Below are 11,743 nucleotides of genomic sequence, written 5' to 3' on the forward strand. Positions count from 1 at the left end.
GACATTCTTCTTTACAAATCCTCATTTTGTACTTCTAATTAGTGACCGTTGTTTTGTTTTGATCTCTTCCCTGCGCTTCCGCGTTCGTCACTTCTGAGAGGCGCATGCGCAAAGCCGAACTCATACGTCATCAGCCCGGAACTGCTTCCGTTTATAACAGTGAGCACAAGCTAGACTAATTCATACACATGTGAAGTGAAGTGACATATGGTGAGTATGGTGTCCCATACTCGGAATTTGTGCTCTGCATTTAACCCATCCAAGTGTACAAACAAAGCAGTGAACACAACCTACAATCCCTGCCGGACCTGAGACTCAAACATGCGACCTTCGGGTTACAAGTCCGACTTTCTATCCATTAGGCCACGACTGCCCTAATACACATGTGAGCACAAATACAAACACACACAAGCACACAAAAACATTTACAAGAAAAATATTGTTAAAATCTGGATGAAACTATTTCTGACATCGTATTTAACTGAAAAAATATTTTTTGTACCTGTCTGGTTTTCTGAGAATAAAATTATTTAACACTTATTGCCGATGTACATGGTGCATCCCCTTTTACTGCCGCCATTTTGAATATATTATGCAGTATCTCAAAACAAAAAAATAGATAAAAAGACAACAATTAAATAGAATCGTAGACAACACTTTCGGGATTCGCCAGTTGGTGGTTGGGACATGATGCTACATCTTAAATGGTTCAAAATGGCTTCCAAATAGCTGTCCACTGTAGTGACCACGATGCATCAGAGGGTTAAAGTGATTATTAAGTTTTAAATATATTCAAAAACGCTACGATTCGCTGCAGGAGGCTTTTGTTCACCCCCGGAGCCGTGTGAGACACTTTTTTTTATGGATGGGCGCTTTTTATTTCACTTCTTTTGGACTGAAGCACTGCAACACATGCTGACTGCAATGATAGAGCTTGGAATAGCTAGGACAATTTTTAATATAACTCCGACTGGATACGTCTGAAAGAAGAAAGTCATATACACCTAGGATGCCTCGGGGGTGAGTAAAACACAGCCTAATTTTCATTTTTGGGTGAACTAACCCTTTAAGCCCAATGTTGTGTGTGCCATTTCTGCGATTGTAGGAATCCTGAATCCTGTCAGGAATCCTGTCACAAGTGGAAAGAGATGACAGACTCACAGATAAGGCCTCTGTCATTCTGTGTTTATTCAGCTGGGCTAAGCTGGCACGTGAGTTGTTTCTCTCTATGATTTAGCCGTTTTTATGTAAATTAATTAATTTATAAAATGTTGGTTGCACTTCTATCAGCCATCCAGAGGGTTTGGTTAGGGTTCGGCATAGGGCACTGGGGTTGATATTGGGTTTAAGTTTAGGGTTTCAGTTTCAACAAAATATTTTGATCCTGAAAAGGTCACCCTAGAACATACGTCTACATTAGCTGGACTAACTTGAAGAATACTTGTTTTGGCCTTATTGTAGCTAGAGATAGAACTCTACCAATGAGTGATTTGACACGTTATTGAAACAAGTTTAGCAAACAGTTTTGGAGATTTCGATCTTTCAACATTCAAATAAATAGCATTCTAGAAAATGGCAGATGTTATCAAGATGGCCGTCAAGTATAACCCTACTTCCATTTATGTATTAACATTTATGTATAAACAAAGTTTCGTGACAACTACAAACAGCTTGCAGGTTGGCTAATGAACTACAGTATATCACTGTACTACTCTATTAATGTCATATTTTACTGTATAAAATAACATTAAATCAAAAAATCTAAAAGGTAAAATGATTTTAACACAAGGTTCTCTATGCATAAATTTCATGTCATAAATTACTTTATATGAATTAAAGGCTCGAGTATCATGTTGCGAACTTGTTCTGCTAAAGCTATTGTGATTTGGCCAGACACAAATCTCTCTCTACCTTACTGGAGGTGAGATACATAGGACATAATGTAATTCTGTACAAAACAAGCTATTTGTAACAGCAGATTAAAAAGAAATCCCATTGCCCTAGCTGGGCAAAGTACTTTTTTCTCTCTCCCTCCATTTTTTTTCTTTTTGCTCCGCAGACAACGTTGCAATTAGCATGCTAATGCCGACATCTGAACCTCAAAAGCTATAGAGTCAGTAAGAGGCTTTTCTGGGTTTCTAGAGATAACAAAGGACCTTTTACAAAAATTACTAGATGAAACACTTCCATTTATTCTGAAAGGCCTGATTTCTTCAATGTTTGGCTCTTTTTAATCCCGTTTTCTCAATATGCTATTGAGGTTGTGTGTGTGTTTATGGCTTGTTGTGGTTAATTAAGTTGCACACACTTTACCATTCTCCTTTGGGTAGAATTCAGTGGAGCATCCAGGGTTTTTTTTATGCATTTTATAGTCTGGAGTGGTTCATTTAGGAGTCCTACCTGGTTGTCTTTTCAAAGAGTTGAAGGATCAAAGGATCTCCTAATTCAGAGATGCTGGGCACTAGCTAAGACCTGTGGTCCAACGATGGCTGGTCTTAGCATCAGGTCAGAAATAATGAAGAGTGCATAATAGCCCTATTAATGGGACCTTGGAGTCCAGACCCCGGTACCTTTAGTAATCACAAGAAACAAAGAAATGTATGCACTGCAGTGCTACATTTGAGAAAGAAAATAGACGCTGGCCTTGATTATGCAGTCAAAGGGAAACAAATGGTGTGAAAGGTGGTTTGCTAGTATAAGGGGGCTCCTGTGATCAAAGCAGTGGTGGCCCAGTCTTTGCTGAGCCCTCCTGCTCTCGTTGTTACTCTTAAGAGTTGGAAATGCGGGAACTACAAGCAGGGCTTTCCACTCCAATGCCCTACAGTAGATCTTCAGTGATGGCAGATTAGAGAAATTCCATTGGAAGTAGGGCTGCACGATAACTCGAAATGGAATCGAGATCACGATTCGACAGAATGTCATGCGTATCTTTCAGTGAAGCACGGTTCTGTGATCAGCAGTAAATCTCCATCCAAAGTCCAGAGGGCGCTCTCGCGCTGAAACTCCAAATACGCCTCGCAGAAGAAACCCAGAAAATGCCTATCGCTGCAGCTGAATAAACAGAAGATTCAACTACTTTCATTGATTCAACGTGACTAATAAACACACGACTACGGCAATATACGGTTTATCTGAGTTCTTATTATTATAATTTTCATTAAAATAAAGTATATTTATAATGCAATGCCTTTATCACTGCTTAAATACTATGAAATATGTTGCGTGCCTTATTCTGTGTAAGAAGCCACATCATCTCACAGAAGGATTTATTTCAAACACTCGACTGACATTATGAAGTGAGTTTGGAGTAAAAATATGTTATTAAATGTGGTATTTTCACATACTCTCAGATGGAGCAGCATTTACTTCACAGAGCCGTAGTTCACTGAGAAGCTATGCAAACAGCTGTCATTATCGCAAACGATTTCTTCGATTTCATAATCGTGCAATAAAGTCGTCTGCGATTTTTTTTCCGTAACTTGTCAGTGAACTACAGCTATGTGTAGTAAATTCTGCTCCATCTGAAAGCACGTGATGAGGATTTCCTGCTGATTACAGAACCGGCATTACTATCAAAATGCACTTGACAATCGCATTCGATTAATCGTGCAGCCCTAATTGGAAGCCCTGCCGTCTATCTTACATTAAACAACAGAACATTGTAGTACGTTCTATTTTCTGTGTTGCTTGCTGTTATTTAGTGCACAAATGTTCAGATCTCTTGCAGCGACATTTTCTCAGGTTATCATTTGACTCTCATTTAACAATGATTTTTTTTTCTTCTCAACAGCAATGAGACTAAAAGGAGAACAAATGGAGACTTTTTGTTATAAACTGTGCTTGCAAAGATGTCTGTAATCAAAAGAAGATTTCAATCTGATCTAGAAGGGCCAAATTCTTCCAAATAAAGTGTACATTTTCTGAGATTTGAATTTTATGGTTCTATATACTTATAGATTGCCAACAATTGTCTCTGTTGTTCTAGTTTTTAAGTTTATTAATGAATTTAAAGTGTAACATCTGAGAATGTTGGTACTTCAGTGAAACGTCTCTCAACATTTTACTCTGGGATCATATGAAGCATCATATGAATATTTGTTATTGTTTACAAAAAACATATTTCAGGCAAAAATGAAGATTCTGTCATCATTTACTCACAATTATGTCGACTCAAACCTGTTACACTCTTTTTTTTGCAGTAGATATTTATTAAAAAAATATGTTGTGTTTTGTCCATACAATGGTGTCACTGTATGAGCAAAAACAGCTGAAACAGTCTTCAAAATATCATTTATTGTATCCCACAGAAACAAGTAATATTCACTGTAAATATGTGTATGATGTAAATGTGAGTATGATGATATATCATCATTTTGAAGGAGTAGCAATAGCATTGTGCCATGAGCTACAGTGAAATTCTTCAACATGTATGGTATTAATTTTCACTTCTCACTCATAAGCCATGGATCACAATCTGCTGTGGATTTCATACAGCAGTCTAAACACAATTAAATCTTGATTCGATCATTCAACAGTTTACATAATATCCCTTCTGTTTATTGCTCTCAAATGAGTTCTCTCGCTTAGCAACATCAGATGTTCAATCTGATGCAAGACAGTGCCTGGAGAAATTGATTTCCTAACCCTTCTGTATCACAATCTGTTTTATCGGGGCACATTTCTGATGTTCATTAAAACATCTTTATGTGTGTTATCTAAGATGTTCCTCCCTGATGTGCCCACTTATGCTCTCTATGATATGAGATAGGCCTCTTCAGTGCATAGTCTCATTTTGCTCTAAGCTCTGATAGGACGACTTTGACCTTTTGGATTTTTTTTAACAGGCTACTTATAGTTCACCGTGCGATTGTTGCTTCCGAGGCGAATCCTTTTGTGTCTTCTCACTTCTCCTGCACCTCTCACAGTATCTCAAATTGTGACCCACAATTGCAGAGGCCAATTTAGTAGTGGAAAATGGATTCATACAATCCCTGGGGTCACTTACAAGTACCACCATTACACACTCTACCTGCCAAGCAATTCTGTATGACTGATATGTAATGCGTCACAGAATGGTGCCATATCTCTCATATTGATGCATTCACTTCATATGTGGAGTTTTGAGAAGGTGTCGATGTCCCTCGTCGACATAGTGTTGAGAATCTGAAAGATTAAATGGGTTTTTATATCTATCCTTTCTTCCGTCCATCTCTCTGTCATGTACACCACCAGTCAAAAGATATTTGAATGTTTTTGAAATCTTTTATGCTCACTGAGGCTGCATTTATGCAATTAAAAATACAGTAAAAACAGCATTATTGTGAAATATTTTTCAAAATTTTCTATTTGAATAGCCTATATTTTAAAATATAATTTATTCCTGTGATGGCAATGCTACATTTTCAGCATCATTACTCCAGTATTCAGTGTCACATGATCCTTTAGAAATGATCCTAATATGCTGATTTGCTGCTCTAGAAAAATTTCTTCTAATTATCAGTGTTGAAAACAGTTGTGCTTCGTAATATTTTTTGAAAACCATGATAACTACTAGGGCTGGGTTTTGACACAAATTTCACGATTCGATTCTCATTCACAAGCTTTCGATTCGATTACCAATTTGATTCGATTCGATTCAATATTGATTATTTTGGATACATATCAGGTACAGTACATGCCAAATTTTCTCAAGGAAAAAATCTCTCAACTAATGCTGTAAAATATAGGCTTACATGAGAGTCAGTTGGTACTACATTACTATAATATTGAAGGTTAAAATTGACTGATTTGTTAACATTACACTTAATGAAGTTTTTAAAATAATGAAGTTACAATTACATAATATTTCTACTTCAATTCGTTTTTTTAAATATAAACATAATGGTGGCTGTCATAAAAACTTGATGGATTTATTCAAACATAAATTTAACATTGAAGAACAGTAAATCTTACAAAAAAAATTATAATGAATGTTATATGGTGCATATATTTAGCAAAATGGCCCTCTCTACAGTTTATTGTTCTATCTGACTAATGAGTTTAGTTCACCAAATATGTTTTTCTGAGGTAAATGTGACGTTACGTGACATTGTACTCTTTCTTTTAACTTACCTTCAGATGTTTAGTCATGTTTATTTTGTGCTAAAACTGGTATTAATGTGGAGGAGATGATCAGTTCACGTGCGCCTCGCTCTGCCGCGTCTGTTGAACTGAGGCGCTACAGCGATGAGCGATCTTTCACTTCACATTAAACAGTGCCAAAAGGGCATTTATTGTTTGAATACTGCAATACAATGGACAGAATTTGGAATCTGAGACTTTGTTTCATATTAAAAGTACCAAAGCACAATGCTTATTGCGATATATTGGATGGGAAGTGCCCTTCAATGTTCCGTCCATTAACTGAAAACAGGCTAGTCTAATCGATTCTTGGGATTTAAGAATCGATATCGTTCCGTAAAAATGAGAACCGATCAATATCGAGATATCGATATTTTTTACCCAGCCTCATCAGTGAGTATGGGAGATTTGCCTCACTATTGATTTCAATAGAATCCAGTGTTAGAATGTTGCAAGCTAACAATATGACACTTTATTTGGGGGGGGGAAATAAATCAATAAAAACACATGGCAGAATTAAAAAATATTGGGTAAAATGGTTAATTTTGAATTAGACCAGACTATTTTATTGATTTACTGAATTAATTTACTGAACCAGCACTAAATTATTCTATTTACGACTGATAGTTCTCTGTCCCTTCACCACCAATTATCCCTGAGCTTGTTGTTATTCATTTTACTTTGCCTTTAAGAAGGATATGTCTTAATATGCCTTAAAGAGGGATTATTAGAAACCAGCATAATTGTTCTATCTTTTGGAACAGCCCAGAGTGTGCCTTTAAATTATGTCTACGTAGGTAGCTGGCCAGATTTTAGAACAGAGCCAGTCTCTTTGTAAGTGAAAGAACTGCGACCCACCAGTATGTTTCAGTGATGCGTGAACAGGAGCGCCACTGTGCTGGTTAGTCAGCCAGTGCGAGATGTAGAGAGGCCAATAAACCGAGCTCGGTCCTCTGACAGTTTGCGCTGTGGCCCACTTTGAGCAGTGCCATGGTTTTAGGGGCCAGTTTGAGCCGTCGTCTCAGCTGGCTGAAAGAACAACATTGTCCAGAGAAACACGGTGAACATAAAATGGTTCAGAGGGCCACAATGAAAAGTTTGTCTATTTAACCATAGGGGGGAAAGCATTCTGCACTATAGGCCACCATTGAAATCTAAACAAATCTGACATTGACTGTATTTCCATGTCAGCTTTGGGAAATGCAGCAGAAATTGTAATGAATAGTTTGCATTAAATAATAATAAAACAATGACAATAGAAGAGTTTAAAAGACTTTAGCGACTCTGACTAAAGAACGGCACTGCACATTTTTAACTTTACACAGGCTATTGTGTCATCGGCATATTTAAACGACTGTCTCTTACAGTTTTACATTCAAGTATTTGCACACATCTACATCATCAATAATAAGGTAGAAGCCTTACCTTTTTATCGGCTTTCTTGGCCAACTTCAAACCCAAAGGTTTCGATTGTATGAGCTAGACACTCACTAAAATCCCTAAGCAGCAGTTCAGCTGCAGTACTGTTGTTTGAATTGGCAGTCTACGTCCTCCAGAGTCTTAAACTATGCTTGGGTTTCTTATTATGCAACAAAACTGGCCGGAGGTGACGTGCCGTTAGCAACCACTGTTTCTCCTCCTGGTCCAGAACGCATGCAGCTGTCCTCCATGTTCTGTACTGAAAACACCAGGGTGTTTCCACACTTCATCAGCATGTCAGGGCTCGCTCAAGATTTACTTTCCATCTCACCTCTCGCACAGAGCATTACGAGCACTTGTAAACATGAACCATGACCTGTTCGTTCTCAACTAACATCACTTTTGATCGTTAAATCCTCTTCATAGCTTTGAATAAAGGATCTCCACATAATGGACCAATTCATAAAGATTCTCCTTCACAGAGAATTCCTGGCAGCTTTGCCTGTGCTGACTCACAGTTTCCTGTAACTAACTAATCTGAGCTGTCAAAAGATTTTTATGTTTTGTTAAAGTGGTTGAATTGCCTTTAGATAAACACTGCCTACATATGGCTCCATTTACAGTAAGTCAGGTCTAAACAGAAAGAAAAAAAGACAAGGTAAAATGCAATACCTGTTTGTCGGCAGTCAAACACATGTCCATCTCTCGGTCTGAGCGACTGAGGACCTGACAGATCATTCATGGGCTGCGGGGGTTGGGCTTACCGGATTCAGAGGCTGCCAAAGCCACAAGACCATGTCCTCAGCATCTTGCTATGCTAAGCCAAGAAGGAAAATGTTAACTACATCTGGGAACACCGTGAGACAGTCAATAAAAAAATATGATGTAAGCACAGATGAAGCTTATAAAAGCATGTGCATGAAGCAGGGCAGGGTGAGGTTTACTGGAAGTTCTGGAAATCTTGATGAATACTATAAGAAAGATTTAAAAACCTAAAGAGTATGCGATTATAATGGTTATGTTTTCAAACAACATTTCTATTCATATTTTTTATTTATCATCCTTATTTATGAATTTAAATGCAAAATAAATCTCAAAGCTTAAGAATCATTTTGGTTTCACTACGTGAGTAGTTTGAAAATGTCTTTGGATAATAGTAATGTATGATATGGAAACTTTTTTGATAATATTTATTGGTAACTTACAGTAAGGTTCCATTTGTCAGCAGTTAACTACATCATTTAACATGAACTAACAATGAGAAATACTTCTAAAACATGATTAATTTTAACATTTACTAATACATTATTAAAATCAAAGGTTGTATCTGTTATTATTTAATGGACTTGAGCTAACATGAACTAACAATAAACGGCTGTATTGTTATTATCTAACATTAATCAAGATTAATAAATACTGTAACAAATGTATTGCTCGTTATTAGTTAATGCATTAACTTATATGAACTTATTGTAAATGGTTACTTATTTTTATTATTATTATTAAATACTGGCAATTAGACAAGAAATTAGGAGGGAATTTTTGAATGTATTGTGAATGTAGAATATAACAGAGAATCATTTAGATTTTAAGTGTTCTAATAATATTTACAGTAAATGATATGATTGTATAATTAAAGTTTATAGAGAGTGAGAAGCTTCAGGAATAATACATGTAAATTAAATTACAAGTAACGCGAGTTACGTAATCAGATTACTTTTTTCAAGTAACTAGTAAAGTAACGCATTACTTTTTAATTAACAAGAAAATATCTGAGTTACTTTTTCAAAAAAGTAATGCCAGTTACTTTTTTTTTCCCCATTTATTGATTGAAAGCTCTCCTGTCCCCTTGTTGAGAGAAATCGGGAGTAAGATGTTACTTTAGTTCTAGAATAAATGTGAACATGCATTAATTCAACTCGCTCACTTACAAAAAAAAAAGCAGATTTAGTTTTCCTCAAAATTAATAAAAACAGTTAAAAGCAACTCAGAATATGACTCAAAGCTGCAATAATTAAATATGTTAAATAATACAAAAATCCTTTATGTATTTCATCCCATTTTATTAACCAATTTGCTGCTGACCTTCGGTGATCCAATTCAACCATACTAATAAGCAACAATTACACAAGATAAACCAACATTTCTTCTTCTTTTATTATTGCTGAAGAGTGTTGAACTTTCTTCTTCTGTGTATACTGTACAGACGTTAATTTACATTTCCTTCAGCCTGAGGCTTTTGGTGTGAAAGGGCTTTTACATTTAAGTTAAAAATGAACAAATCAATGTATAATTTACAGTCAAAAACTGTAAACTGATATTCCCAGAATTCCTTGTGTGACACTCCACATTTGGAAGTATTTTGTTTAAATAATCATGTTTTTTAATAGTTTTTGTTATCAGTTATGTACATGTGGTCTTTATGTTACATCTTCTGTTGTTTAATGAAAGTTTATTGCATTAAGTATCATGTGTGTCTTTCCATGATGGTGTTTTGTGTTTGCATTAATGACTCTGTGCACCTTTTATATATTAGTATATACTTCTGCTTGTGGCGAAGCTACTTGTGATGAGCTTTGATTCTTCATGTGGCTTTCTCTTTTACCACCTGCATTATTATGGTGGTTGTCAGTATGTTAAAAGTACAAAACAGATTTTAATAGCAGTGTGCGTTGTTTAATTTATTGGTTTACATTCAAATGTTCTTGTTTGTAAATCAGTTTTATACTGTAAAATTTACAGTTTTTGGCTGTAAATGTGGTTACAGTTTTTCTGTATTTTTTACAAAATTATTCTGGCAACCACAGCTGCCAAAATTATTTTGTAAAAACTACAGAATTTTTTTTACAGTGCAGCCCAGATTTAAAAAAGTAATGCAAAAGTAACGTAACGCATTACTTTCAATAAAAAGTAACTAAGTAACGTAATTAGTTACTTTTTTAGGAAGTAAAACAATATTGTAATGCATTACTTTTAACTTTCCCCAACACTGCTCATAATGCATTGCAACAAGGTCTGTGAAAAAATAAATAAAGATGGCGGATGGAGAAAATGTTAATTAACTTTAAATTCATCTAATACCGAATCGGAATGCAAAAAAGTGTAATATACTATTTTACCCAAATTGTCTGTTTATGTATGTCGTGAACTAGAGGACTCATGGTGTATTATAATTGGAGCATTCTAGTATTATAATGCTGCTCACAGTTTTGTTGTTCATGCCGCAAATCGCATCTTTGCAGTTACATTTATTTAATTATATTTTTTTACTATAGCAACTGTCCACACTTTTCTCCCCCATTTTGATTGACAGCTCGTTTCTGATAGTTGATCAGTGGTTATTTAAAATTCTCTACAAAGGCAGTAGTCTCACGTAGTCACGCCTGATGACGTAATGTCTGGGCTTTATTGCCGCTAATTGGCCAAGGGCCGCCCACTTGGACAGGGAGAGGCTGTTTGATTGACAATGTAAAGCGACCAATCACAGTATACTTTGTTCAAAATCGTGTTTATGGGCAGGCAAATGTTGCTAAAAAACAAGACAGGTGTGAAATCATATGCCATTCATTTGGCATAAAATTAATTATTAATAAGAATAGCGCATCTGTAACGCCCCTGTGGACTGTTTATTGTGGTTTCTTCCCCTTTTTTTGGTTTAGCCTGTACTAATCATTAGTTAATTACCCTCATTGTGCTCACCTGTCTGCCACTAATTATCCACCCTATATCAGTTCCTGTCCATTGTGTTCCAGGTTGTCGGTTATTGTGAATGTTACCCCGAGTGTGTGTGTGTGTGTCTCACATTCCTGAATCTGCGTTGTTGTGTCTACATTAAAAGTAATTATTGGAATCCTTGTCGTCCTCGTCGTCCTGCCTGCCTCCACACACCGTGACCATGACAGAATAACCGACCAAGGGTAAAGTATAGCGGCGTCTTTCCCCTCGTTTGTTTTTCCGGTTTTTGTCAGTTTTTATTTTTTTGTTATGGATTACCCCGCCTTCCAAATCCTCCTGCTGGAGCAGGGGGAACGCTCTCTTGAGGACCACACGAACGACTTTCTGTCCCTGGCTCACCTCACGCACTACCCGGACAACTGCCTCTGTACATTCTATCAAGTTGGACTTAACGCCACCACACGAGCGCAGTTGTCTGGGGATGGTCCTCGAGAGAGCCTCGCCGCCTTCATCGAGTGGGTGCTGGTGT

General features: G+C 36.5%; 1 protein-coding gene and 2 long non-coding RNA genes across 3 annotated transcripts in view; 1 reads left to right on the top strand and 2 right to left on the bottom strand.

Annotated features, from left to right (window-relative positions):
• LOC107659140 (uncharacterized) overlaps positions 1-890 on the bottom strand; it is a 4,526-nt gene extending 3,636 nt beyond the window's left edge. The window contains exon 1 of the long non-coding RNA XR_001630881.1: positions 801-890. This is a non-coding gene — a long non-coding RNA (uncharacterized LOC107659140). The remainder of the gene's footprint in view (positions 1-800) is intronic.
• A 6,092-nt stretch (positions 891-6,982) lies between these two features.
• LOC107659141 (uncharacterized) lies at positions 6,983-8,319 on the bottom strand. The gene is made up of 3 exons (XR_001630882.1): positions 8,212-8,319; positions 7,546-7,798; positions 6,983-7,149 (listed from the first exon to the last, which is right to left on the bottom strand). It is a non-coding gene; the product is annotated as an uncharacterized LOC107659141 (long non-coding RNA).
• Positions 8,320-8,451: 132 nt separating this feature from the next.
• The window catches only part of LOC107659105 (centrosome-associated protein CEP250-like), a 165,803-nt gene continuing 162,511 nt past the window's right edge, over positions 8,452-11,743 (top strand). The window contains exon 1 of the mRNA XM_016447933.1: positions 8,452-8,472. Coding sequence (XP_016303419.1) covers positions 8,452-8,472 — 21 coding nt within the window. The remainder of the gene's footprint in view (positions 8,473-11,743) is intronic.

The sequence above is a fragment of the Sinocyclocheilus anshuiensis genome, unplaced genomic scaffold (assembly GCF_001515605.1).
Source record: "Sinocyclocheilus anshuiensis isolate Anshui unplaced genomic scaffold, SAMN03320099.WGS_v1.1 scaffold87, whole genome shotgun sequence".
Taxonomy (NCBI): Eukaryota; Metazoa; Chordata; class Actinopteri; order Cypriniformes; family Cyprinidae; genus Sinocyclocheilus; species Sinocyclocheilus anshuiensis.